At 47.1% G+C, this 25,368-nt stretch overlaps 1 protein-coding gene across 18 annotated transcripts in view; it reads right to left on the bottom strand.

Moving 5' to 3' along the window:
* RIMBP2 (RIMS binding protein 2) overlaps positions 1–25,368 on the bottom strand; it is a 485,649-nt gene that overhangs the window by 57,775 nt on the left and 402,506 nt on the right. For all 18 annotated transcript variants that reach the window (XM_075012504.1, XM_075012509.1, XM_075012514.1 and 15 more), the window contains 2 exons: positions 21,738–21,847; positions 18,480–19,292 (listed from right to left, as the gene is read on the bottom strand). In XM_075012504.1, coding sequence (XP_074868605.1) covers positions 18,480–19,292; positions 21,738–21,847 — 923 coding nt within the window. The remainder of the gene's footprint in view (positions 1–18,479; positions 19,293–21,737; positions 21,848–25,368) is intronic.

Genomic DNA, 25,368 nt, shown 5'->3' with positions numbered 1-25,368 from the left:
CATTGACTTAGTACAGCTTCAAAACCTTCCCAGCAGGGCTGACAGCCTGGCCAGGCTCCTGGGCAACACTGGCGGTGGGAAGTGAGGGAGAGCAGACAGCCTTGGCGCATGCCCCCTGAACAGGTGGGGCCTCGGGTGGAAGAGGCAGGGCTTGGGATAGGCAGCCCTCAGTTCTGCCTGGATTATGCCACATGGCACTTTGGCAGTGATTCAAAGGTCCCAGCTCCAGCCGCTACCACTGCTGCAATAGTAGCAGCAGCAGCTGGGAGTTTCAGGCCTTCTGTACCATAGGGTCCTGGGGCAGTTGCTTTACTATGAAGAAGAAAAATGCTGTGCTCTCCTCCCCTCCACCTTTTTAGCAGTCTGTGTCAGGGGTTTGCAAATAACAGCCTGAAGGCTGGATGCGGTCCACCAGGGTTAGTCCCTGGTGAGCTCCCACCTTCATATTTACCTGTGCCTCTGCCGCTATCAGGCAATCACCGCTCTCGTTGGCTGTGGGAGTGGTGGAAAGCAGTGCCCCAGTCTGTGCTGATTCCCACAGCTCCCATTGGCCAAGAATGGTGATCCACAGCCGATGAGAGCTGTGAACACCCAATACCTGCCCCTTTTTTTGTTATCTACCACCTTATTGTATTTTTTTTCTTTTTTTTAATCTCTGTCACTGGCGGATTGCATATTTCCAGTTCCTAATGAGCTGTGCAGTCAACCAGCCAGTTTGAAACACTGGCGTTTGCAACTCTGAGCTTCTACTGCATACTATAATATACTCTTTGTTCTGCACTACTGATATCTGGAAGGCTGCTGCAAAGAAGGGCTGGGATAGTACCGCATTAGACACCATCTTACTGCAAATTTTACTGATTTCTCTTCTACTTAATGGGCATTGTGGGAGGCTGTAACAGAGGAAGGCAGGAAAACATTTCAAACCAGTTATTGTATGAAATTCAGACACTATGTCAGATCATTTCTTGCTGGGAAAAAAATACCACCAAGGGGTCGATTAACTGAAGAAATCTCCTGAGCAATACACTTCACAGAATACAGCTCCATTTTAAATATGTGCTACATACTGTCATTTTTATTATGCAGAGAATTATTTTTAATATGACCTGCCATTTTGAGCACAATCCTGGTGTCATACGTGGATCAAATGAAGCAAGTGAATGCAGAAGTCCAAAAGGAAGTTTGTGTCAAGAGACACACAGAATGTTGGGCAAATCTGAGGACATGGTGCTATGGCTTTATAAAGGATGGAGTTGAACCCTGGCTTGGTATAGACTGTAGCTGCATCATGCTGTGCATTGGATACGGCATAGGGAAGGGGAATGAATGAAAGAGTCAGGCTGATTCTTGCTGTTTGCTTTCCTCGAGTGCAAGGGAAATGTTAACGCTGTCAGTGCCCAGAAGGAGGCATGACTGTACTGGGCATGAACTTCTCAACCTGCCACATTAAGTGAAGCTGTAAGCTGCACCTCAAAAAGGTGTAAGATCCACCTCCAAGCATACTTCCATGGAGACATTCTGCCTGCCCAAATGCCTTCAGCCTCCATGGAAAATCAGCTCCACGTCATCCCATCTTTCAGCTTGACTGGGAGACCGTCAAAGAGCCACATTCTTTATCACACTTTGCAAAGAAGCCATAAAAGTCAGCAAAACTTTCATTCTTCTTCGAGTGTCCCCGTGGGTGCTCCACATTAGGTGTCGGGCTCGCCCGGCGCCGCAGATCGGATCTTCCAAGCAGTTTCTGCCGGACCGCGCATGCGCCGGTGCGCGCCACTCCCCCGCGCGCTCCCGGCCACGTGCACGATCCGGTCCCCGCCAGTTCCTCTTAACCGCCGTCGGCTGCAGACGGAATCCGACTAGGCTAAGGCCAAATAGCGTATTCAACGATTTTATCTGTTTTTCTTTCAAAGTTTTTTTCAGATACTTAGGCTACTATGAGTTAGCCGGTTGTTATTTTGCAAAAAAAAAAAAAAAAAAAAAAAAAAGAACAAACAACAACAAACAAACTAGGAGCGGGACAGCTTCAGCCAGTCCCAGTAACAACCGCCGGAGGCCAGGAGCTACGGCCATCAGCCCTCCTGCTGAGGCAGGCCATCGGACGGGGAAAACAGCACAAAGAAGGTGCTAAGTACCCACTTAATAAAACTCAAAGACTCACCAACAATGTCCTCTTCAGGCTTTAAAAAATGTGAGTCCTGCCGAGAGGCGATTAAGGAGAGACAGGGAGATGCGGCTTAATATGCTGCTTTTGATAAGGCCCTCCAGCCAGACATGCCGGAGCGGCCGCAGCAGGAGGGACCCTCCGGGGCCCATAAAAGGAAAGCTGCCTCCCTCACTCCATCAGCGCAGAAACGGAGGAAAGTCTCCCCAGCCCGATCCCTGCCGGCAGCAACAGCGAGCGGGACGGGAGGAGCGCACAGCCCCCAGCCGCAGCAACAGCTGATCGGCGGCGGCAGGGAGAGCCACGTGGAAGCGGCTCAGCCTCCGATGATCAGCCAGCCGCCCTGCACCGCAAGCAGGGCAGCGGCTTAAAACTGCTTTTCATAAGGCCCTCCAGCCAGATGTGCCGGAGCGGCCGCAGCAGGAGGGACCCTGCGGGGCCCATAAAAGGAAAGCTGCCAAAAACGGAGGAAAGCCTCCCCAGCCCGATCCCTGCCGGCAACAATAGCGAGTGGGACGGGAGGAGCGAGCAGCCCCCAGCCGCAGCAACAGCTGATCGGCGGCGGCACGGAGAGCCACGTGGAAGCGGCTCAGCCTCCGATAATCAGCCAGCCGCCCGGCACCGCAGGCAGGGCGGCGGCTAAACAAGCGCCGGTACCGGCGGCACCGCAGGCAGCGGCACCGACCCCCGGGGAACCGGCGGTGCAGAGCGCGCAGGCACGCAGCCTGCAGGCACCGGAGCACACCGCACCTGCGGCACCGCCCTCCAGCGTGCCGAGCTCGGTGCGCACGGGGGCGGGATCCCCTGTACGTCAGGGGGCAGAGTTACCTCCTCAAGGGAGGGGAAAGGCTGCACACAAGAGGAGGCATTGCAGCCCCTCTCTGCACAGGGCTGTGGAGTTGCTTTCTCACAGCCCTCCGCTTATGTTACAGACTCCAACCAGAAGGCAGGGGTCCCCCCTAGCCTACCCGGAGCCCCCTTCTCCATTTTTTGCAACCAGCCTCACCCTGGCTGGGACCACCTTCACCCTTCCTGGGGTTTGAACCGCTGGACTATTATGCAAAATCGCTCTCTCCAGCCCTCCCCCAGACGCAGAGGGTATGCACCAAGGGAGTGGTCTAGGTCACCTTCCCAAGAACAGTGCCTATACTGCCATGGTCGCCCCTACCACGCGGGGCATAGACACCATCGGCTATCTACCAGGGAAAGATCCCCACAAACGATCTCGTACCCCCCGAGGGCAATTGCGACCGGGGACAGAGACTCAAGCATCTCAGGGGGGACTGGTTACGGAACCCCGAGATTTTCCCTCGCAAACCTCTAGTGAGAGGGTGTACCATCACCAGCAGGAACCGGAAGGGTCCACAGAGATGTATCCCAGTGGTTCCTCGCTCTCCTCCCCGGATGAGGCTACGGCCCCGGGGGACGTCCATCCTCCGGACGATCTCAAACACTTCCAAGAGCTGTTTTACGAGGGTGGCCTTCACGCAAGGCATCCAGACAGATAAGGTGCAAGAGAAACACCATAAGCTCCTCAAAAATCTGAGACCTCCGGCCTCCTCCAAAATAGCAATACCGCTTAATGACGCAATCTTGGAGTCTGCCACTATGATATGGCAGACTCCTGCGACTATTCCGCCTGTCCACAAGAGAGCGGAAAAAAAAAAAAAAAAAAAAAAACTTCGTGCCGACAAAGGGCACGGAGTTCCTGTTCAGCCACCCACAACCAAATTCCTTGGTGGTGCAGTCGTCGCAATGTGGGGGAACAGACAAACATGCCAAAAAGCTAGAGCTGTTGGGCAGAAAGGTCTACTCCTCCTCCACTCTACTGTTGCGAATGGCAAATTACGCAGCGCATCTAGCGAACAATAATTTCGATAACCACATTAGGTTAACCTCCCTCATGGACTCGCTTCCAGAGGGCAAGAAACCAGTGCTCAAGGCCATCATGCAAGAAGGCTACGCGGCCTCGAGGATGGGAGTTCAGATCGCCCTGGATGTTGCGGACTCAGCAACAGCGTCCCCAGTACCACAGGGGTTACGAGCAAGGGCGACATCAACAGCACCAGCAGTACAGAACTCCCAGGCGTCGTTCCCAACACAGCCGTGCGTCCTCGGGGCAGGGCCACAGGCCACAAGTTTGACACACAGATCCAGGGCTGCGCCATCACTACCGTCGCAAGGTCATCCGAAGCGGTTATTCCACCATCGCCTCCGACCATTCTATAACCAGTGACGAAGGATCACCACAGACAAATGGGTGCTGGAGATCATAGCCACGGGGTACGCCATCCCCTTCCAGTCACTCCACCCAGGCCCCACCTCCAGGAAGCCTCCCACGTGGCGAGGCTCACGCAGGAGGTAGACCATCTCATGCTCATAGGGGCAGTGGAAAGAGTGCCGGAGCAACTGCAAGGGAGAGGGTTCTACTCCAGGTACTTCCTCACGGGGAAAAAGACAGGAGGCGGGAGGTCCATCTTAGATTTTTGAGGCCTCAACCGGTACCTGCGCAAGCAACGCTTTCGGATGATCACAATCGCCTCCATCCTTACGGCACTATACGATGGAGATTGGTTCGCAGCCCTCGACTTATAAGACGCGTATTTTCACATAACTATTCATCCGGCTCACCTACGATTCCTCTGGTTTCTCATGGTAGGCAAAGAACATTTTCAATACAAGGTCCTACCGTTTGGCCTCTCCTCGGCCCCCAGAGTCTTCACCAAGCCCTTGGCAGTGGTGTCAGCCTACCTGCACAGACAGGGGGTATTTATATTCCAGTATCCGGATGACTGCCTACTCAAAGGGGCCTCGAAGGAGGAGGTACTACGCATAATATGCGTCACAACAGGCACGTTCTCTCGCTTGGCCTGGTTATCAATCTGACAAAATCAAAGATAGACCCCACGCAGGACATAGAGTTCGTAGGGGCACGCATAAATTCTATTACAGCGAGGGCGTATCTACCAGAGACTCCCTTTCGGGCCGTCGGCTCCCTCGTGCAAGTCTTCACCTTCAGCCCTACGGTGCTGGTTCTGACGTGCTTACAGCTGCTGGGCCACATGGCAGCAGCGGTGTTCGTACAACAGAACGCCAGGTTACCCATGCGCAGCATGCAGCACTGGCTGGCGAGCGTATACAACCCGGCAGCACACACTGTTCACAGGGTGGCGTCGCCCACAACAGAGGTGCGCAAATCCCTGCAATGGTGGGTAAACCCCGAGAACCTGCTAACAGGGGTACCCTTCCACCAACCACACATATTGGTTTTTCTTACTACAGACACCTCCCTCATAGGGTGGGGAGCACACATGGGCGAAGAGGTGACGCAAGGGCTGTGGTCCTCCACGGAGCAGTCACTGCACACAAATATACTGGAGCTCAGAGCAGTGTTCAACGCCTGCAGACACTTTCAAGACCATATAAAAGGCAAAGTAGTCGGGATCAGTATAGACAATACCTCCACCATGTTTTATATGAATCGGCGAGGAGGAGCTCGGTCCCGTGCCTTATGTGCAGAAGCAGTCCGGTCGTGAAACTGCTGCATCGCCAACAATATAACCCTGGAAGCCTCGTACTTCCCAGGCGCTCACAATGTGCAGGCAGACCAGCTGAGCAGGCGTTTTCGCACTCACGCACGAGTGGCAGATCCGTCCCGATCTGCTGCAACTGATTTTTCATGCATGGGGTTTTTCCCCAGATAGACCTGTTTGCTACTCAGCACAACAAGAAGTGCCCACGATTCTGCTCCAGGGCAGGACTGGGACGGGGGTCCCTGAGGGACGCCTTCACGATCTCTTGGAGGGGCCCCCTGCTTTACGCTTTCCCTCCCACAGTGCTCATCCACAAGGTGTTGCAGAAAGCCAGGAGGGAAGGAGCCTGAATGATCCTGATAGTCCCAACGTGGGATTGACAGCAATGGTTCCCCCTACTCCTGCGCATGTCGGACCGGCCACCGATGCCCCTTCCGGTGGCGCCGGATCTGCTCACGCAAGCCCAGGGGTCCATAGTGCATCCGCACCCCCAAGGCCTGCGACTACAAACGTGGTTAATCCATGGCTCAGCTCCCTAGAGAGCACATGTACGGAGGAAGTGCAGCAAGTCCTAGAAAGTAGCAGGAGGACTTCCACCAGGAAGACCTACAAGCAGCAATGGACTCGCTTTACGGCATGGTGTTCTACCAAACAGCTAGCCCCCCTTTCGGTGCCTATGGCTGTGATATTAGAGTATTTACTGGACCTCAAGAGAGGAGGACTCTCGCTATCCTCGTTTAAGGTCCACCTTGCCACCTTTTTGGCATTCAGACACGGAGAGACAGGGCACACGGTGTTCGCCCATCCCATGGTTACCAGGTTCCTTAAAGGGCTGGTAAACCTATACCCCCCCCTCGGAAACCGCTTTCACCTTCGTGGAACTTGGACCTGGTGCTTAATGCGGAAAGGGGACCACCGTTCGAGCCTTTGGCCACGGTTTCCCTCTGCCTCCTTATGATAAAGACGACCTCTCTTCTCGCAATCACGTCAGCTCGCAGGGTGAGCGAGCTTGCGGCAGTTATGGCAACGCCACCCTGCGCTGTTTTTTCCAAGGAGGCGGTAACCATACGGCTGCATCCAGCCTTTGTTCCTAAAGTTTCTTCTGAGTTTCATACTAACGAACCTATTGTTTACCCTCGTTTTATCCAAAGCCTCATAACTCTGACAAAGAGGTGCGCCTACGCCTCCTGGACGTGAGGAGGCGCTAGCTTTCTATATAGACAGGACCAAGTCCTTCCAGAGAATGGATAGACTCCTAGTCTCTATCGCTCCCAAATCAAAAGGAGAATGTCTCTCTTCGCAGAGAATCTCGAAGCACATTGTATCTTGCATTAAAAAGTGCTACAAACTCAAAAAGACTCCTTTCCTGGCCATGCCCAGAGCTCATTCCACTAGGGCGGTGGCAGCATCAACACCCCTTTTTCAAGGGCGTTGCGCTAAAAGACATTTGCAGAGTGGCGACCTGGTCATCCTGTGACACCTTCGCCAAACATTACGCCCTTCACAGGGTATTCCAAGAGGATACCCATCTCTCGACAGCGGTCCTCTCGGGGACAAGCTGCACATACTCCGATTACCCACCTCCTATCTTGGGTTACTGCTGGGTAGTCACCTAATGTGGAGCACCCACGGGGACACTCGAAGAAGAAAGAAAGTTTACTCACCGTAGTAACGGTGGTTCTTCGAGATGTGTCCCCGTGGGTGCTCCACTACCCGCCCATCCTCCCCGCTTCGGATCTCTGTTTAGTGTTTTGCAGGAGCATCCGAGGCGGTTGGTCAAGGAACTGGCGGGGACCGGATCGCGCACGTGGCCGGGAGTGCGCGGGGGAGTGGCGCGCACCGGCGCATGCGCGGTCCGGCAGAAACTGCTTGGAAGATGCGATCTGTGGCGCCGGGCGAGCCCGACACCTAATGTGGAGCACCCACGGGGACACATCTCGAAGAACCACCGTTACTACGGTGAGTAACCTTTCTTTCACTCCACCAATGTGACATGAAGGGGGCCTTAATGTAAATGAGAATTAGGCTCAAAGCCTCCACTTTGCAATGAAAAAAAAAGTAAACTGATCCTTGGTCTTTTATGGCATTTAAATTACTTAATTAACCTCTTGGCATGTTCAGTACATCCCTAATAAAAACATAAAAACATATAATTAATCATATTAATATTAAAATAATATTAATAAAAACATATTATTGAATCTACTGTAAATAGCCTCTTGTTGGCTGGATACCCAAAGTAAAAGAACCTTGGAGATTGCTACAAAACAAAACAGCAGAAATGTAGCACTTTAAAGACTAGAAAAATGATTTATCTGGTGGTGAGCTTTCGTGGGACAGACCCACTTCATTAGACAATCTCACTTCCAGTACAGACTGACATTTATAAGTACAGATGTCCACAAAAAAACTGCAATAAAAACCGACAAATCAAGTATATAGGACTGAAAGAGGGGGCCGAGTGGTGGGAACTGTTAAACGTCCTGTCTGAGATAATTATAAGCATGAAAGGAAGGGAACCAGTCCTTGTAATGTGTCAGGTAATTGGTGTCTCTGTTCATACCAAGTGTTAATGTGTTGAATTTGTATATGAATTCCAGTTCAGAACTTTCTCCATCTAATCTGTTTTTAAAGTCTCTTTGTTCTAAGACACAAATCTCAGGTCTTTAACAGTATGGCCCACTCCACTGAAGTGTTCACTGACCGGTTCATGTGTACATTGTATAACAGCATTGTCTTCTCTGGGTGGGAGATTAAGTTTTATAACTGCTTGGTAGAGAGCTTATAAAAGCATTTATAAAACTTAATTACACACTGGAAAAAGTGAAAAAAGCGATTGACAAGGCCAGACGAATACCCAGAAACCAACTACTTCAAGATAGGCCCAAGAAGATCAATGACAGAACACTACAGCTGAACAGTTGCCAGTTTCGTTTGCACCCCCCCCCCATTCCAACTTAACATCATGAATTTCAATTTTTCTATCAAGGGCAACACAAGAACCAACACATATTGTTCTTCTTCGAGTGATTGCTCATGTCCATTCCAGGTTAGGAGAACAAACTGGTCTCAAGGGCAGCCCTGCAGGCGGCACTAGATGCTGTGGATGCTGCCACAAGGGTTATGGCTTCTGGACTGGCAATGCACAGGCAGGCATGGTTGCAGGTTTTGGGCCTGCCACATGAGGTTCAGCAAACAATCCAGGGCCTCTCCTTTGATGGCCCTACCCTCTTCTCAGACAATACAGATAAGAGACTGCATAGTCTGAAAGACTCCAGGGCCACCCTGCACTCATTGGGCCTTCATACGCCTGCCAACCAACTCAGGCATTTCAACCCCCGTCCACAGCAAAGACAGTTTCCGCAGCCGCAAATGGATGGTACTAGAAGGTGCAACAGGATAGGCAGGTGCTGTTCAGGCCAACAAACTCAGGGCCACCAGAAGGGCCCACAGGGACACAAGCCACAGTTTTGATGGCACAGTCAGGAGTGTCGAATCGATCTCTCCCTCTCCAGCAACCCCATTTTTTTTGTTCCGTCTATTCCCCCTTTTACCATAAATGATGCAGCATCACCACAGACCAGCGGGTCAGCTGTCTGGCAGAGAGGGAATATGCCATCCAGTTTTCTTCATACCTGCCTTCCCAAAGATGCAGTGGCTATTTCCTATCCTCCAGTATGAGTCAAATCCTTGCCGCTCAGCCAGCAAGGCAAAGCAGAGTTCTCCAGGCTCCAGTCAGTCCATCACAACTCAAAGAGTCTCCTGAGACACTTGTACTAATTGATGGCAAAGGCCCTCTCCATTCAGGGGACAGGCAGTCATGAAACCTAATTTTTAAAAAGCCACTGTAGGGCTTTGTCTCTGTTTGCAAATAGACTCACAATCGCTGTGCTTGCCAAAGGTTGAGGAACATGTGGTTAATTTATAACAAGAGTGTCACCTCAGCTAAGTATATTTAATAAACTCACCGGCTATAATACAAAAGCCACAGAATTTACACCTCTGTGGTTTGTTTTCAAGAGGCACACTTACAACTTCACAAGCTGTTTGTATGAAATGGGGGTGCCCAGCACATGATAATCAAGCATCTAGTCACCACCTCGGTGCACAAGATCCCCAGCAGATTAAAGTGATCCTATCATTCTGGTGGGAATGAGTCAGCCAGATTGATCAGGGGTGTGGAAGAATTGGTAGATGAGCAACTTTTAAAACTGGAAGGCTCCTGGGGCAGCTAACAAATTCCCAGACAACAGGAAGGTGCACATTTGAAATTTCCTTGGCCCCGAGATTCCACAAAGTACTTAAATCCATAGCAAATGTGAGCATGTCTTAATCTGATGCATTTCAGAAGGATTATTCTTATGCTTCAGGTTAAGCATGTCCAAACGGTTGTGTCTACACTACAACATGTGGTAATCTGAAATTCTGCCAGTTTACAAAAGTCAGCAGCTGCAGGTCATTGAGTCCATGCACTTGGTAGTCTGCACTGATGCTATGCAGGCACCTCACCACCTCTTGTGGTATCAACCAAAGTTGTGGAGCATCACAGGTAGGTATTCTAGTCTACTGCAATGCTTTTGGGGGGATTTTTGGACTACTTTGTAGGTTACCAGCAATTCACCAGGAATTTCTGGAAACCAATGGTCAGGTTCCCACAGTTGCACTTTTTCTATCCCATCAGGTTTATTCTAATAATTTCTGTGTCCTTTTAAAATTTTGCTCAGTTTCATGCATTAATTTTAATCCCCACTATCTCACTCGTAGAAGCTTGGACTCTGACCAGCTTAGGACAATTCCCATCTCTGTTGCTAATGCAGGAAACAGGATTCCCCTATATCTGTGGAACTTCAACAACTATCACTATGATGCGTGATCTGCTGATGTAGACAAGATGCCAAAAGAATGAGGGATGAATGATGGAGGCAGTGATTAAAAGATACATTCACAGAGTAACTCCACATAGTAGACAGGCCCTTCTGGGTCCAAGAAATGAGCACTACATGATGGGGTCCCACGATAATGCAGATGTGGAATCATGAACACAGGTTGCAGAATTTTCAGCTGTGAAAGGCCAAATTTCTGGATCTTCATGTCCAGCTGGCCCCAGCTTTCCAGCACAGGGACACCAGAAAGAGAGCTGCACTGACAATGGAAAAGAAAGTGGTGATCATGCAGAATTGCTGTCAGTCAGCAGCTTGAAAATCCAGTGGGAGCTGTTATTCAATTGCAAAAGAACAGTAAGTATCTTCTATAGTACATAAGCGAGAGTACATGGTAGTGCCTCATTGATATTCCCCGGTCCGTGTAATTTCCAGGCCTCCTTTGAAGTAGGGGGCTTGTGTAGACACGGCCAATGAGGAGCACTCTAGGACTTCTTTTATTTCTTTGAACTTAACATCAATACCTTCAAAGAACTGAATCTGCTAACCAAAGGCACTAGAGTGTGAGAGGAGAAGAAACAATGGAATGGTACAAAATACAACTGTGTGTGTAGCCAGACAGAATCCCCCTGCTCTACTCCATCTTGCCCCTCTTAGGTGCCTCTGAGCACAAAGCACAAGGAAACAGCACTGTCTTAGAATGTTTGAAAGCACAGATGCGCTTATCTCAAGTCCAGTCTTTTGATGCTTCAAAATACAGATGTGCTGTGTCAGCATGACCCTGGACTGAAGAATACAGACAAGGGGGTTAACAGGCTAGCTGTTGACCACAGGGCCTCAAACTGCCCTTGGGTGGTATTGTTAATTGATACACCCACACTGCGTCCCAGAAGAGGAATCTCCTGCCCATACAAAAAGAATGTCCTGTTTTAATGATTTACTTATCTCTGTCTTACAAGTGTAAATTAAATTGCAACTCCCTTGTAAGGACTGGCGTCACAAAGATGAACCAGTACAATTGGTACCTTTAGATAAAGAAGAATGTGTGTGACCCAAGGGATATAAAGAAGGGCCCAGCAGACCACTCTAACTGAGCTCCAATTACCTATACCTGCCAGACGGATAAGGTCTTTGCCTTCCAAGGACCCAGGGGACGCCCTCCTCGCATTGCTCTTCCCGAGGGATTCAGTGAATGACGTTGGCTACACCAGGAGTCAAAGGACACAGGGGTGAGAATTATATCTGCAGTGTACTTTTGTGCACATCTAATAGTAAGAGCTCTTTAGGCTGAGGCGTCTGGTCCTCAAATGGGTAACTTTTCACATGTAATCTAATTGGCATGACCATCCTACTAGTAGTTAAGAAGACAGAGCAAGAACCTTGTAACCATTAAGATTCTTGTTTCTGCTTTTAATAAACAGCAACCATTTAAGCTTTCAGCCTGACTCCTTCCCGTTACTGTAACTTGGCCTAACACAAAGAACCTTAGCCATTTGGCTATATGAGCCTGGCCAGTGGTAAGGTGCAGCAAAAGCTGAGTGCTGAGTCATGCTGCCTCCACGGAGCAGACTCTTGGGGCACCCGTCAGCCTCCCTGGCTGCCCACTGGGAAGGGACAGTCTGTCCTTGCAGTTAAAGACTCGGGTGGAATAAGCTCTCTGCACCAACATTTGGGGCACCCGTCAGCCACACTGGCTGCCCACTGCAAAGGGACTGCCTGTCCTAGCAGTTAAAGACTCGGGTGGATCTTTGGGGCATCTGTCAGCCATTCTGGCTGCCTGCTGCAAAGGGACTGCCAGTCCTAGAAGTTAAAGACTGGGATGTAATTAGGGTCACAGACCACTCATTACCCAGCCATCAGCTAACAATGTGACAGGTGTTTATTGCTCAGGACATGCAGGTGACTGAGGGATGGATTAAAGCAGCAGATTGTGGCTTTATTAAATTAACGACAAGGGATGTTAGGGGTGTTACCTGCCCCTTCTCCTTCAACTCTCACATACCAGGCATTTAAGTGAGTCCAGTGCAGGAGTTATAGGGCACCCATAGTATAACTCAGGGACCACAGTATAAATCTGGTCCACAGTTTGCCTGGATCCAGCCCATGGATCCCTGCAGTGGCATGAGCCAGCACTGGCACTGCACTCACACTGGAGGCGCCATGGCTGGAGGTGACTGGCTGGCTCACATGCCTGCAGCAGGGAGCCCCGAGCCTCACGGCAAGCCAGGGTAGGATTTGACCGTGGGTTTTGTCTGGCAGAGGAGAGGGAGCAGCTCCACACACCACAGGGAAGTGCTTCTGGCAACCACCCTCCCATTGGCCCCACTGGCCAGGAACCAACCAATAGCAACAGGTGGCTGGGGCCTGCAAGGAACCCTTCCCTGAGCTATGCAGAGCCATCTGTGTTCCACCCCACCCCCCAGGGTCAGGAAGGCACCCCCATCTCCTGCACATTCCCCTCTAAGCCCTGCACCCATACTGGCTCCTAGACCCCCCCTCCCAGGCCCCACATACACATCTCATAGAGCTGGAAATGAACTCGAGAGGTCATTGAATCCAGTCCCCTGCCCTCCTGACAACACCAAGCGCCATCCCCCCCCTTTTTTATTTCCTAAAGGATATCTACTTGCCACAGATCCTTAAATGGCCCCCTCAAGGACTGAGCTCACAAACTTGGGTTTAGCAAGCCAATGCTCAAACCACTGAGCTATCCCTCCCTACTACACCTCCACCTTTATCCTGCTCCTGCACCCTACCATCCACGCAGACCTGGAACCCCCTTCCACACACTGAACCCTTCAATTATAAAAACGTATTACTTTTTGTGCTGTGACCAGAATGAGTGAGGGGCAGCCTCTCATGATCCCATATTTCTAAGGCAGTTGCCTTCTATGGCTCTGGAACACGGACGGTCACCTTGTTTATCTTGCTAAGAATTTATAGAGCGTTTTTTCCCCCTTTCTAATACAAACTGTTTTGCCCAGAGTGAATCCACATTTTGGATCAGGATGGGACAGCACAAGGCTTTCCAACCTCCAGAAAAGTAACCCCATCTATTCAGCAGTAGGAACTATTGAAGTCCTTCAGAAAATGCCAGCAAGAAAGTTAACAGGTGCCTGTGGCCATGAACACTTTGCTTCACTGTGCCTTGTCTACTGAAACTGACATTTGTTATGGAACCCACAAGACCCTGTGACTCCTAGTCACTTATATGCATCTTTCTTTGAAGCAACATAATAACAATGTGCCATTCAGAAAAGCCATTTTTATTACTTTCTCATCATCTTTTAAAATAATCTCTCAAGTATGTTCCTTAATACCACGAATCACAAGGCTGTGGCTTATGTGGAGGAACAGTCCAGGGTCAGAGTAAATCAGAAGATACTAAGAACTCTACTGAAACATCTGACTTTCTTTCCACCCATGTTCTCCTTCTCCTTCTTTTACTTGGGGTTTGGGGGAGGGAAAACATGGTTGTTTACTGCTGGCAACACCTGCAAGAGAAAAACATGGACCATGGTGTAATTTTAACATCTACTTCTGCCCCTCATTTCACAGACATCTCTCTCTTTGTTTCAGTATCTATAATGCGGAAATTCATGACTCCGTTGCTAGTTGTTCATCATGGGCAATTTTACTTCAGAGTGAAACAATCAGAAACTGACAGAGGTTTGCAACAATGCCCTGGGTTGTGTCATCTGGTGCGACTAACCCTGGGACACCTGCGTCTCAATGTACAGTATGAGTTTTTGCTGCCTGTTAGCTCCTATGTCGTAGTTGCTTGAAATCACTATACATGAGCTGACCACTGGGAGGACAGAGTCACACTAGTTTAGAAGCATGTTACATAGTGCAGTGAGTGTTTGGTGAGCATTTTCATAAGGGATGTGTCTCGGGTACAGAAGGGTTGGTAAATACTGATGAAACCCTCACTAACAGGCTGTATCCTATTCCTATCCATGACTTCAACTGGTGCTAGGCAGGACTAGGCCCAGTGAGCTAAAGTCCATGGCACCCAGATGTACTAATTTAGAAAATCACTTAGAAAGCCTCAGATGGCTTCTGCAGAGCAGAGGTTTCCCAATTGTTGTTGGGTTTTGCTGCAGCCATTCTTCATGGGAATTGCATAATAGGTGCCTGGGTGTGCAGCCCAAGCCAGCAGCAAGGAATCAGACCTCAGCAGTAAAGATGGAAAAGCAGTGAAGAGAAGCACCTGGCATGGGCAAGACTGGATAGTGCCTCCTGCAGTGAGCACCGGGGACACTTGGTTCCCCCTCCTGACTGCCCTGCCCAAACAGACCCTATCTCTACCTGCACCTCCCACTGGACTCCTCCCCCCGAGGCTGTGCACCACACCATGACAAAGCACTGCTGTACAGCCCTGTCTACATCTGTCAGCACCTCAACAGAAGGCACTGCCACCAGCCGGGAATCCACATTCTGGCCCAGCTGTCTGTCTGGGCAGAGGGGTGCACAAAATGCACCCCCCTCCACAGGAGGACTGGGGGGAAATCAAGCCCAGTGTTTGTTTTTAGAAGAGACCAAAGAGAACAAACTACCTTTTATGTTACTCTTTACAAGCTACCAAAATGATAGTTAAGGGGCATTTCTTACAATACAAGTAACGTCCAGGCTGAGGATGTTTTTTTTACAACGTTAAAGCCCGTGCACTTTCAAAACAGTTATATCACGACCCTCTTAGCTCCCTACCAGGCATGACTGTTATCCTGCATGTGTCCTCCTATGTAAACCACTCAAATGGGGAGTGGAGAGATACAGGATCAACTCCAGTTACTCTGCTGAAACCATAACACAACAGGCAGCCAATGACATCATAGAACAGTACATGCCATTGGATTGAAATTTCACTCACCAGGAACCACATGTAGTTTCTCTCTCCTCTTAAGTGCACCTAGGGCAGTCAGTCCTCTGAACGCCTGAGTAGATGAGTTCTTGCCTTATAAATAGTCCTTCCGGTAGGTAGATGAATGAAGGAAAGTAACTGCAGGGCACGTGGACTGTCGCCATCCTTTTCATTAGCTGTTTATCTCAATGGGGAGGTGCCTGAACTCTTCTGACATTGTTGGCAATGATTGCGGGACAGTGCTGCTGTACACATCACACATCCCACCACGCTGTGACCATCCATATAAATCATTTTGTGCTACATAATTTCAGCTTCATTTCTGAAACATACCTTCGGCTGGGCTACTTCGATTGTCGGGCAACTTTGATAGCATCGGTCAAATGGCAGGAATCAAACACAACCCAGAGTAAAACAACGGACACAACTGGCTTTTTCAAGTAGGTCAGATTTATTATCTTTAAAAATTCCAGTGGTAGGTGTGGAGAAGTCTCTAGACAGGAGTCTCTGGAGCTGAGTTCTACTTCCTGTGCTTCTGGTGGTTCACTGTGTGATCGTTGAGAACTATCACATAATCTCTGTGGTTCAGTTTTCCAAATCACAGTGGGAAATCAGTCCAAGGAAGGGGGCAAGTACCACATATCACACCCCCAGCCCTCTTCTACCCCACCCACCCCTACTCCGCCCTGCCCTCCTCTTCCTTCACAAGCACTGTACCACATCCAGTGAGTGTGAGGGTGGTCCCTTCCCACCCCCGGAGTTGTGCATGCTGAGTGCAGTGTTGCTGTGGGGGAACCACAGGACCACCCCTACACTCACCAGAAGCAGCGTGGCACTGAATGCTGAGTACAGCAGGGCCCCCAAGCACGTGACCCCTTGTGCAGCCCCATGTGTTGCCTCTTCCTAGTCATATAAGAAGAATAGAGATACTGACCCAGCTTTGCAAAGTGTTTTCAGATTCGCGGCTGAAAAGCACTACACAAATATTATTAACTGTAAACAAAGAAAATGGCTCTGAACATGCAGCATGATGATGATAAGCTTGGCTGTCTCTAATTTATGAGATGGCAAAGGTATCTTCCTGCAACACCCCAGTCTGCAGACAGAAGAGTGGATAGAGCTGAAGTGGCTGGACAGGGATGCATTACAGATGTCCTAAAAGGATTTTTCCATCTCTATTTTCTATGCTTCTCTAAAATGAAACACTATGTACTACATTTTAATACTGTGGGCCCTTAGGCCTCAATTAACAGGACCACCAAGGTGAACAATTGTCACTTCATGTAAGGGTTGGGAATCAGGCTTTAGGATTAGGAAAATGTTGATGGGGAAGACCCCTGTAATTCTAATATCACAAGTATTTTTCAATTACTTAGTGCTGAAACAGAGTGGTAAGCGCAGGAAGGAGTTCAAATGTTATCATTTTGTTAAAAATGATGATCTCTTTATTATCAATTGATACTTATTTCTACTCCAATCCCTCACAGAAAACCTGGCACAAATGACTGCAGCATTAAGAAACTTGGCACAATCCACTTATGACAATTTACCACCCTTGGCAGCAATGTATTTTTAGTACCATAATCTCACTAGACAGGTGATTATCACATTTCTGAGTGATTCCAGGTTCAAGAGCTTTGTTGAAACACACTCAGCTCTTTTACATTACTTAAGATGTGTGAAATGTATTTACTGAATTAAGGTCTGATTTTCATTTTCTAAAATCAAAGGATCAGTTAACACTTTCCAGCTACATCTACATGAGCCCCTTCCTTTCAGAAGGGGCATGGTAATGAGCGAGTTGGGAAAATACTAATGAGGCACTGCCAGGAATATGCAGCACCTCATTAGCCTAATGGCTGCCATGCACCACTTTCAAATTGTGCACCACCCATGTAGACAGGGGCCTTCTGAAAGGACCCCCCCCTCCAGACTTCAATGGAGTCAGTTCAGCTTTGGAGAAATATTAACACAAAATGCACCTCTTGACTTACCAGTGAGTGGAGACTGAGAAATGGATGCTGGTACACACAGTCTATGTCTACACTAGAGAGTTTTGTCAACAAAAATTGTGGAGTGGCTACACACAAAATCAACACGAAATCCTCACCTTATAGAGTAACCGATTTTTTGGAGCATAAGCTTTCATGGGCAAAGACCCGCTTTGTCGGATGCTTGTTATAGAGATTCCAAAGGCAGGTATAAACATGCAGGCACAAGAAAAGAAGGGAGTACCAGTCAAGAGGAAGCCCAAGGTTGACAAGGTCAATTCAGTCAGGGATGATTTGGCCTACTTCCAGCAGCTGATGTGGAGGTGTGAACACTAAGAGAGAAGAAACTGCTCTTGTAGTGGGCCAGCCATTCCCTGTCTTTGTTCAATCCTGAATCATACTCCAAAAAGTCTGTTAGATTATAAGGTGCTATGGGACTTCTTGTTGTTTGTGTGAATATAGACTAACCACTCTGATACTACACACAAAATGCGTTTTGTAGACAGTCTGTCAACAAAACTCAGCACTTTCTCTGACAGTTTCTGTCAACAAAAAAGCTGTGTAGATGCTCCGGGGGACCCTCTGTCCACAGATGGGGCTCCTGGTTCACCAGGCAGCCCTGTTTGCTGAGTTTCCAGTTGGCCATTCTGTCGAAAGAGTGGCCGGGCAGTCTGGCTGCTCTCTGTTAACAGAATGCATTGCTCTTTCAGTCTGCGTTTATGTGTGGACACGATCTGTCGACAGATGTTTTGGCGGAAGATCTCTTCTGACAGTAACTTCTGTCGACACATCGCTGTACTGTAGATGCAGCCAAGGTGTTCTAACAAGGGCCGCTGAACCTACACAGGCAGCTCCAAATGCAGAATCACAGTCTATGCTTGTAATTACACAACACTGGGAAGGAATGCTTTGCATTACCATTTTTGTGCATGATGCTGATTCCGAACTTAGACCCTGGAGGTGTTTTATTTTGACTAGTCTTGGTGCACCTGGAATTTCCAGAGCAACTGTATTGCAAAGTTAAAGGAGAGGAAAGAAATATCAAACCTGCTGGCAATGTAGAAAATTCCACAAATGCTTCCTTTTTTTCCCGTTGCTCCAGGGGAAGCTGCCATGGCATCTGATGGGGCTTTGCCATGACCTTCACCTTGTAGGCCATGTTGGGCTTCAAATTAAAAAACTGGTACTTATAGCGAGCAGCCTTGACGATGTCAAACTCTTCTTCATTCAGAAAGATCACATGACTGTAATTACTGTTGGTAGGGAGCCAGGACAGCTCAGCGGACATCTGGGTTATGTTGTCCACTTCAAGATGTGAGGGTGCCACAATGACATCCTTCCCAACTAACAAAGTGCACAGAAGCTCATCTGAAGTGCCCCGGCTCGTAATGCTCTGAATTGATATTCTGTATGTGCAAGTAGCAATGTTAAGCTTTTCTATAAGAGCTTTAGTTCTGCTTCCCAAGGACACATTCATACGTATTTCTTTGTCAACCAGGACGTTGTAGCTGTTAATCGTTCCCCATCCAGGTGGCACGACTGGCGGCTCCCAGCCCACAATAACACTTTTGGCTAGCTGTTTAATAAGGGTTATTTTTCTAGGATAAGGCACAATGTCTTCCCCAATTTCATCAATGTTCACCTCAAGAGTCCCCATGCCATTGTTGATTACACTGGATTCTGTGTGACTCGGTGGACTGATCTCCAGTAGACTATCTACTTCCAAAGCATGACCTGAATGGTTGATAAAATTCTGATCTTGCTCACTGCCTACAGTGCTTGACAAACGAGACTCGTTATCTTGAACAAAATCTACAAAGTTTGAAGGGACCAGTCCTCTTTGTCCATCTAGAAGTTCACCTGAGGAGAAAAAACAACCCAAATATCAGTTACAAAAGAACATTCCTCTCCTATTGCCAGCCAAGCTGGTTTCTAGGTGCTTCTCTCCTTTGGTCATGCTGGGCCGAAGTAGTACGTTATATAATATGAAACACAGTAGATCCATTTTATTAGGTGAAGCTGAATTAAATCAAACTTATGATATTGATTAACATGCCATTTAAAGTTATAAGCAATCATATTTTTATTTTATGTCATTGTAAGGGGTTGCAGGATACTGAGGGGTCACCAGTGAACAATAGGTTCACTGCAGCTCAGCCTTTCCTCCTTCACTGACAGAGAGGCACTGGAAAAAGTGCCTGATATGGCTGATTGGGGAAGTCTGCTTCCTCGGACTAGGCTAGCTGACAGATCCAAATACATTAAGTAATATGGTGGTTTTAAAACTCAGTAGAACACTGTTAATACCCTTTCCCCAAATACCCATAGGTTGGAATCTGCACACTAAAGTAGGTATCGGAGGGGTAGCCGTGTTAGTCTGGATCTGTAACAGCAACGAAGGTTCCTGTGGCACCTTATAGACTAACAGAAAAGTTTTGAGCATGAGCTTTCATGAGCACAGACTGAACACATCTGATGAAGTGAGTCTGTGCTCACGAAAGCTCATGCTCAAAACTTTTCTGTTAGTCTATAAGGTGCCACAGGACCCTTCATTGCTGTTACTAAAGTAGGTAGTCTCTTCCCACCTCCCATCAAAAATTCATAGCTGTGCCCTGTGTTTTACACAGACTCAGCTACTGTCACACAACTGAACCGTGAGCGCATCACTTTCACTGAAGTCCATGAGCAAATCAGGCATACAACAAAACTCAGGATTCAAGAAATGCAAACAGGATTATTTGATCTCTCATATTGTGAAGTTGCCACTGAGATCAGGGACATATGCCTCTAGGTATTGTAGAACTACACAAGGAAAGGCAATCTTTGTCCAGAAGAGCTAATGGACAAATAGACAAGACAGACAAAGGCTGGACCATTATCAACCTTATTGCAGAGAGGCGTAAGTAAGGCACAGAGAAATTAAGTGACATGCCCAGAGTCACCCAAGGAGTCTGTGGCAAAGCCAGAAATTAAACCTACGTCTCCTGAGATCCACCACAAAGATTCATTTGTCTTGGGGACAACTGATTTTATGTGCAGTCACTTTTGCATATGAACATGTCTCAGCAATTGCTAACTGGATCTCATTAGCAGGTGTTTCTGAGTTCAAAATGTATATTAGCAAAAGTCTACAACATCAGTTTAGGCCACCAAATAAACTGATCTCTCATTAGCTAATATTGAGTTACTTGAGGTACAAATAAAGTAGATACATAGAGACAACAAAATTGTTTATCAACTGGTTTATCATTGTTAATGTTCATGAAACACGTGCCCGGGCCTTAAATGTAGGTATTAGGGAAGCAAGTTAAGAAGCAGGTCAACATACATTGTCTTATATGTACTTTGCCATGAGAAGCAAAAATAAAAACTGCTGCCCCCAGGCCCAGTATTTTGGGGTCTGGAGGTCTGGCTGCCATCACTATTTTGGCCTCGTCAGTGGCTGGAGCTCCAGGCCCCTTTGAATTGCCATGGCAGTGCTGTTCTGTCTGCCTGCAGAAGTGGAGGAGGGCACAGCACCACCATCTGGGAAGTGCTGAGGGCCAACTGCCCTTGGCCCCACCCCTTCCACTCTTGGCCCCACCCCTTCCATGGCACAAAGCCAGGCCCACCTCTCACCATGCACCAGAGCCTGCAGCAGCTGTCTGCATCGCTGGGCACAAGTTAATAAACCCAGAGTCTGCTAACATGAGTTTGACTAATCCTGGACGTCAGGCATGGACATAGCCAGTGAGGCTACTTATCTAAGCCAGGTTACTCTGGCAATGAAGTGCTCTGCAAGACAGTGTCATGAGAACCTTTATTGTATTGCTTAAGCTGCCAGTTCAGAAGTCATTGTGCTCTAATGATATTTGATAACTGGTGCACGGCACAAGACTACATCAGCTTAAAGAGGAAAAGAAAAGCAACCTCAGATAGAAAGGGAAAGAAAAAAAAACAGGGTTCATGCCATCGTTGATTTACTCGTATCAAACTGCTACTTGCCACCTAGTTCCAATATAACTTTGTGTAACAGTGTCTCACAAAAGGAAACGCTACAGTGATTAGAAGTATCAAATATTCACAGCCTGAGGAGGGTCAACGATCCCTTTGGCAACAACTGAAATCCCGCTAAGCTTTTTTGTCAGCACAGACCTGGAGTCTTAAAACTTAGCTATAAGTGGAAGGAGCTGCTTTGCTGGTACATAAATTCTCTGAATTGCAAGGATGACGATAGGAGAACTTTATACATTGTTTTTGGTCAGGTATGAGAGTTTATTTCTTTCAAATCAACGAACTAATAAATAAGATATAAATAAACAAAACCTTCATAGAAGCCATCTTCATCCATGTCACCATACACATAGAGGTATTTTCCTGCTGTAAGAGGGAGCTCTGCTTCTGGATTTTCATTTGGTCCATCAAATGGGTTGTAACTGCAGTAAAGCACAGGGGGAAACTTCATTCAGGCAGTGGGTGTATTTAATGAGTTACAACTCACACACCACAGAATAATAATCTTATAGCACAATGTAGTTCTAATACCATACATGAGAGAAGCATCTTTTTGCTGTACCCTCTTATCCATGACAGCTCATTACCTTATAAATGTGTTAGTCTTTAACCTGCTACAGGACTGCTGGTTACTTTGGAAACAACACATTTCAGTAGGGAGCCTAATGGTAGTGAAGTCACCTTTATATTACATTATTTTTGTTATTTATTATTTGTATTGCTATAGCACCTAGGAGGCTTAGCCATGTAGCAGGGCTCCACTATCCTAGGTGTACACAGAACAAAAAGGGGGTCCCCCTACTCTACAGGTCTGACAAAGCTGGCCACATGGTGTCAGACTAATAGTCCAACTCAACCAGTATCCTGTCTTCTGACCATGGCCAATGCCAGAGGCTTCAGATGTAAGGGACAGAACAGAGCAATTATGAAATCCAGTTCCAGCATCTGGGAGTCAGAGGCAAAGGACACCCAGGACAATGAGGATCCATAGATGGACCAATATACCATGAACTTTCCTAACTCTTTTTTGAACTAAGTCATATTTTCAGCTTTCGCAACATTTGTTCATGAGTTCCACAGGTTGCCTGTGTGCTATGTGTGTGGAAGCACTCCTTTTGTTTGCTTAAAACCTGCTGCCTATTAATCTCCCCTCTTTCTTGGGTTACATGATGAGAAAAATAACACTTCCTTATTCACTTTCTCCACACCACTCATGATTTTATAGACCTGTAACACATTTCCTCAAACTCTCTTCCAAGATGAACAGTCCCATCTTTTTTATTTCTCCTTCTATGGAAACTGTTCCATACCCCTAACCCACTTTTGTTTCCCACCTGTGTACTTTTTTCAATTATGTATCTTCTTCGAGTTGGGGGCAACCACACCTGCATGCAGTATTAAAGCTCTGGGCACACTATGGATTGATATAGTGGCATTATGATATTTATTCTCTCATCTATTACTTTCCTAATGGTTCCTAACATTCTGTTTGCTTTTAAGACTGCTGCTGCATGTTGAGTGTTTTTTTTTGAGACAATTCTTCACAATCTCTTTCTTGAGCGGTAACAGCTAATTTAGAGACTATTATTGTGAATGTATAGTTGGGATTATTTTTCGTTGACATTATTCTGCCTTTATCAACACTGAATTTTATCTGCCAGTTTGTTACTCAAATCACCCAGTTTTGTGAGATTCCCTTTTAACTCTTCAGCAGTCTTTTTTGGATTTAACTACCTTGAGTAGTTTCGAACCATCTGCATACCTTGTCACCTCTTTGTTTATCTCTTTCCAGATAATTTACCTAACTAACCTTTTTAGGGTCCTTTGACTATCCCAGCCTATGTCTTCACTGAATTTTAAAACAACTACATAAAACCTCATACGGATCGTTTCCTAAATCATCTCTCTCAAGATTGGCTAATTTTCAAGAATTATTCTTCTGCATAAAGCAATCAATTACAGCAAAGTCTGACTCACACACAGAGAAAAGTTTTTGGAAGGCATATAGTATTTGGCAGATATTTGTGTTAGATTATGAATTGGCAAGTCTGGCTGAATACCCATGACTGGATCATCATGTTTATAGTAATTCCTTGAAATTCTTGTGCTCACAGTTGGCCAGCAAATAATTTATACCTTTGCACCCACCAGAAGTTCTGGATTAAGGGATCATTAAGGGCCCACTACAAAAGCTACTGAAGTCAATGGATATCTTGCATGCCTCTGCGTGTATAAAGAAAATGATAAAAATCATATCCACGTCTCCTCTTCCAGAGCTGCCCTGTTCTTGCAGCAGGTGGAGCTTAACTTTGTCTGTGCAGTTATCATGATTTTCTGTGTTTAGCACTTTCACTACCAAATCCTAAACAGCCACTGAGTTGTTATGGTAGCTGTACTGCTCATGGAGATAACAAGATGGAGCTGCAAAACAAGTGAATGTACTCTGGCTGATTTCAAAATTTGTTTCATTGTCTGCACAAGCCTTTCAGTTGATCGACTGGTGGATGGATGATACGTTGCTGAATCAATGTGATGAATCCCATTTGCTTTCACAAAATTTCCAAACTCCCAAGAGACAAACTGCTCAGTGTTGTCACTAATGAGTTGTTTTGGCAGACCAAAGCAACTAAGATTGTGTGAAGTTTTTGGATAGTGCTCTCAGAAGTACTTGACAGTATTATAATGACTTCTGGCCATTTAGAATGGGCATCTACTATCAGCAAAAACATGCTTCCTTCAAATGGGCCAGTAAGCTCAACATGAACTTGCTGCCGTGGTTTTTCAGGCCAGTCCAATGGGTGTAGAGGTACCAACTGGGGTGCATTTCTCATGCCCTGACATGAAATACCTTCTTGTCTTCTCTACAATGGCATAGTCCAAGTCAGGCCACCAAAAACAGCTTCACACAATTTCTTTCATATGACCCATGCCACAGTGACCTAAATGTAGCTGTTCTAACCTCTGTGATCTCAGTGGTGTTGGAATAATAATATGCATCTCCCACAACAAGCACCCAAAATGGATTAATAACACCATTCTCCTGGAGATGTATGGAACAAGGTTGGGTCAGACCGGAGAGTCCTGTAGAGAAGCTCCATTCATCACTAGGTCCATCATCTGGGACAGTAGTGGGTCAATGAGAATTTCTCTCTTAACCTGAGTAGCAGTGATAAGCATGTTCTCTACCTGTTCAAAATAGAAGACTACCTTCCAGCCAGTATCTTGATATTTGCCTGGTAAAGGCAGCCTTGAAAGATCATCTGCATTGCAATGCAGAGTAGACTTCTAATATCTAATTTCATGTCTGTCCAGAAATCAACAGTGCCCATCATTGCACACAACTAGCAGCCAATGTTGAAATGCTTGTGTGTGTACCAAAAATTGAAGTCAGAGGGCATTGGTCAATGAGAATTGGTCCATCCAAACAGGTACCGATGAAATTTCTGAATCCTGAAAATGATTCCCATGGATTCACATTCAACTTGCACATAGTTTCTTCTTTCCTTAAGGTGTGTGAAGCAATAACAATGGGTCTTTCTTCTCCTGAAGGCATAACGTGTGACAAGACTAATCCCACTCAATAAGGAGAGGCATTGCAAGCCAACTGTGAAGGTAAGGATGGATCAAAATGCATCAGGACCTGCAAGTTTAGCCATCCACATTTTGCTTTGTTAAATGCAGCATCACAGGCTACAGTCAACTTCCAGGCCTTGTTCTGGCCAAGGATTTCATGGAGTGGTGTTAGCCATGTGGCTAACTGTGAGATAAACTTTCCATAACAGTTCAATTGTCCTAGAAACAAGCAAAGTTGACTCACATTTTGAGGGTGTGGAGCCTCTGCAATAGCCTTAACTTTTTCAGGGGCCATACGAAAGCCAGTAATATCGAGGATGTCCCCCAAATATTCCAAAGAGGGCTGCTAGAATGCACACTTGTCTTTGTG

This window comes from Carettochelys insculpta, chromosome 18 (genome assembly GCF_033958435.1).
Source record: "Carettochelys insculpta isolate YL-2023 chromosome 18, ASM3395843v1, whole genome shotgun sequence".
Taxonomy (NCBI): Eukaryota; Metazoa; Chordata; order Testudines; family Carettochelyidae; genus Carettochelys; species Carettochelys insculpta.
The sequence above is the reverse complement of the archived record's forward strand: the minus strand, read 5'-3'. Positions and strand labels throughout refer to the sequence as shown.